This window comes from Pteropus vampyrus, unplaced genomic scaffold (genome assembly GCF_000151845.1).
Source record: "Pteropus vampyrus isolate Shadow unplaced genomic scaffold, Pvam_2.0 Scaffold162, whole genome shotgun sequence".
Classification (NCBI taxonomy): Eukaryota; Metazoa; Chordata; class Mammalia; order Chiroptera; family Pteropodidae; genus Pteropus; species Pteropus vampyrus.
Genome location: NW_011888943.1, coordinates 919,561 through 922,787, shown reverse-complemented (window position 1 = coordinate 922,787; position 3,227 = coordinate 919,561). Strand labels below are relative to the sequence as shown.

At 44.8% G+C, this 3,227-nt stretch overlaps 1 protein-coding gene across 1 annotated transcript in view; it reads right to left on the bottom strand.

Moving 5' to 3' along the window:
- AURKA (aurora kinase A) overlaps window positions 1-3,227 on the bottom strand; it is a gene marked incomplete at its 5' end in the record, with an annotated part of 31,842 nt that overhangs the window by 9,516 nt on the left and 19,099 nt on the right. Inside the window, 3 exons of the mRNA XM_011370184.2 lie at window positions 53-191; window positions 1,172-1,363; window positions 2,350-2,404. Coding sequence (XP_011368486.2) covers window positions 53-191; window positions 1,172-1,363; window positions 2,350-2,404 — 386 coding nt within the window. The remainder of the gene's footprint in view (window positions 1-52; window positions 192-1,171; window positions 1,364-2,349; window positions 2,405-3,227) is intronic.

Here is a 3,227-nt window from a genome sequence, read left to right as displayed (position 1 = left end):
TAAGAGAGGTACAGAGGAAACGGAATTAGTCTCACGGTAAATGAAAACTCACAGTGGCAGTTCTCTGCTCGTCGAACCTGGACAGTTTCTGAAGTTCCCTATAGACAGCTCCAAGGGGTGCGTATTCTAGAATGAGGTAAACGCGGGTGGCGTCATGGAAATAACCATACAGCCTGAGAATATTTGGATGCCTGCAACAGAGAATAAACACTCTACCACCTGGTTTTAAAGCAAATACAAGAATATGTTGTAAATACCGAACAAGCCCCTCGTGTGAAACCAGTAGTAAAAACTGGTTCTGCTCCCAGGCCCCGCCCTCCCACTTAAGAATCTGAAACTACAGACCCACTCCAAGCAAAATGCACAGATCCGCATATCAGTTTACACGCATTTCAAGGTATTCATAGACCTCGGGTTTAGTTAAGACTATTTTTTCCCTCTTCTAGGGCAACTTTATTCTTTGGGGGAAAAATTCAGCTGAACATTAATTCCCTGCGAATTAGAGAGACATGGCGTTCCCACAGTAGCCTGATTCCCCGACGCTGGAGACGGAACTTGAAAGCAGCATTCCAGAATGGTGCTGGATGTTTGCTGCGGGGACTGACTTCCAGCAGCTGAGGGCACAGCCCACCTGAGCTGAGCCATCAGCCCGCCCTTCTCGACTCCCACTTGTTGCCAAGTAAGGGGACAGGCACGACACAGACGGATTTTTAAGTATTAGCAACTGATTCAAGTTTGAAAAAATGAGACGGGAAGAAGGACGGAAGGAAGGACGGAAGGACAGAAGGACGGAAGGACGGAAGGACGGAAGGAAGGAAAGGAAAGAGAGAGAGAGAGAGAGAGAGAAAGAAAGGCCCACTGGCCAAAGTCACCTGCAGGCTGCCCATAATCTCTGCTCAAAACCCAGAACAGGAGGTATCAGTCCCCTTAAAAAAATATGCTCAAAACAAAAAAAAAACAAAAAAAAAAAACCAATTTTTGCTCACGTAAATTACTCCATTAACATAAACCTTAAAGTGATTGTTCAGGCCCACAGCACCTAAGTCTAGATAAATCTTTGAAAAATGACAAATTTATTCACTCTTTGCAGGACTCTGAAGCAGGTCTTCTCATTTACCTCTTAACTTAAATTCTGTGCACCGCGCTTCTGAGTATCAGCCCGAAGACTCACCTAAGGTGAGACTGGATCTCCACTTCCCTTCTCAGCTGATGCTCAACTCCTGCCTTCTCCAGCTGGGCTTTGAACAAGACCTTCAGAGCCAGGATGAACTTGCTTTGCTTTTCTCTCGCCAAGTAAACGTTACCGAACTTCCCTTTACCCAGCGGGCGACCAATTTCAAAATCTTCCAGAGCCCACTGCCTTCTAGAAAGGAATTGGATCGTTTTACAATGAAAACAAATCTCTTCTAACAATTGAGTAGTAGACACACACTCTATGTAATTTTACGTTTGCCGCATTCGGTATGTACCCTCTGCAAGAACCAAGCCAATAACCACACTGAGTCGTCACAGACATTAAACCCCCCAGCGCCCCACCTGCCTGCCAGGCTGTGGGTCAGTGACAAGGGACATTCTGGACTTTCAGAGCTGAAACACTCATTGGAGTGTGTCCCAAGACGGTGCAATGCTTGGGGGTACAGACCTATTAACAACGCTCGAGATCATAGAAAGAATTAGGAAGTAAATGGAAGAGGAAGAATGCTCCAGAACCACTGTGGGCCTCTGCAAACTGACCACAGCCTCCCCTCCTCCAACCCCGCGATGCCAACGCTCTGGGCTGGAGGACCACGCTGGCAGAGCAGACAGACGGATCCCGAGGGAGAAGGGGCGAGAACCACTGGGTTTAGATGCTCAGCAAGTCTCCACTAGGCAGTGAAAGCAGAAGTCTGTGGGCTCATTCCTGGCTCCTCCTAGCACGTTCTAGAATCCAGACAGTTCAGAGACTGACGGCAAGCTTTTAGGAAATACTGTCATACCTGTGCATACAGTTCTGGGACATGACCGCATTTTCTGACAAACCTGCACTTTTACATAAGAAAAAGTATAGAAATACATAAACCACATGTAGTGGTTACTTTCGGGGGTAGAGAAAAACTTTTATTTTACACATTTCTGTAACAGTCACCCGAGCTTTTTCTAAAGTTGAAAAGCAATTAAAAAAAAAAAAACTTGAGTCTCTAAGTAAACATCCATCATTAAAATTCTTTTTGAATAAAGATTAGAAATTTGGAAATGTTTGTATTTTCAAAGATCTTTTTTTTTTAAGAGTTCCCAAAATTAAATTTGCAATGAAATGGTACATTCTAATCGAATGACAGTACAGAAGCTGGTAAATAAAATAAAGCTTACTTTTTTGATTCTTCGTTTTTCTGTTTTGATGCCAGTTCCTTTTCAGAATTATTTCCTACATACAACAAAAAATCAGTTTTAGAATAACTATCTTTAATTTAGAATAACTATACAGAATAAGTTAAAAACCTGTGAATAGAAATGAATCACAGAATGGTCACCAAAATATCAATGGTATTCTCAGCACTGTAGATCTGGGCCATTTTCAGTTTTCTCTATATATAGAAAGCCCACAGCTTACCTGACTGCAGCCTGTGACGTCCACAGATTCTAGAGTGAAGATGAGCAGATACCCAGTTAGCCCTTCCAATAATGTGAAGACTCGAGACCATGCAGATTCTCCCTAAAGCCTATTTCCAAGTGAAGAGCTTCCACGGCAGAATCACCAGTCTTCCCACCCACGATGACCTCCCACCTCGTCACCTTTTCCCCACGGGCAGGCCAGCCAACTGTCCATATGCCAAATACAAATACGATCAACAATATGCAACGAAACCTAAGCCGGCCACCTTCCTTCTACTACACTCATGGTCAAGGGTAAAGAGAAGCCACCAATTCAGCAAAATGTACAGCAAACCAATCGTACACCAGGGTGCTAAGGTCACCACTTCATGAGCTGGAGTCCTTACGGGACCTCTCCTTCTGTCCTTCTCTGGCACATCAAGCTCCAACTGCAGCCCAGCACAGTCTCCTCAGATGGCTGAATGCAGGGCCGAACTGCTTTTCCTTCTGTAGGTCACTCCCTCCGTTACTGTCATCAACATACCGCCATCCCTATGTCCAGTTCATTGGCCAGTTCCACCCAGTGTGCGCCTACGTGAGCACTCAGTTTGTCTGCAGCTCTCCATCCTGGCTGGTTGTGGATAAGTAAATGCTTC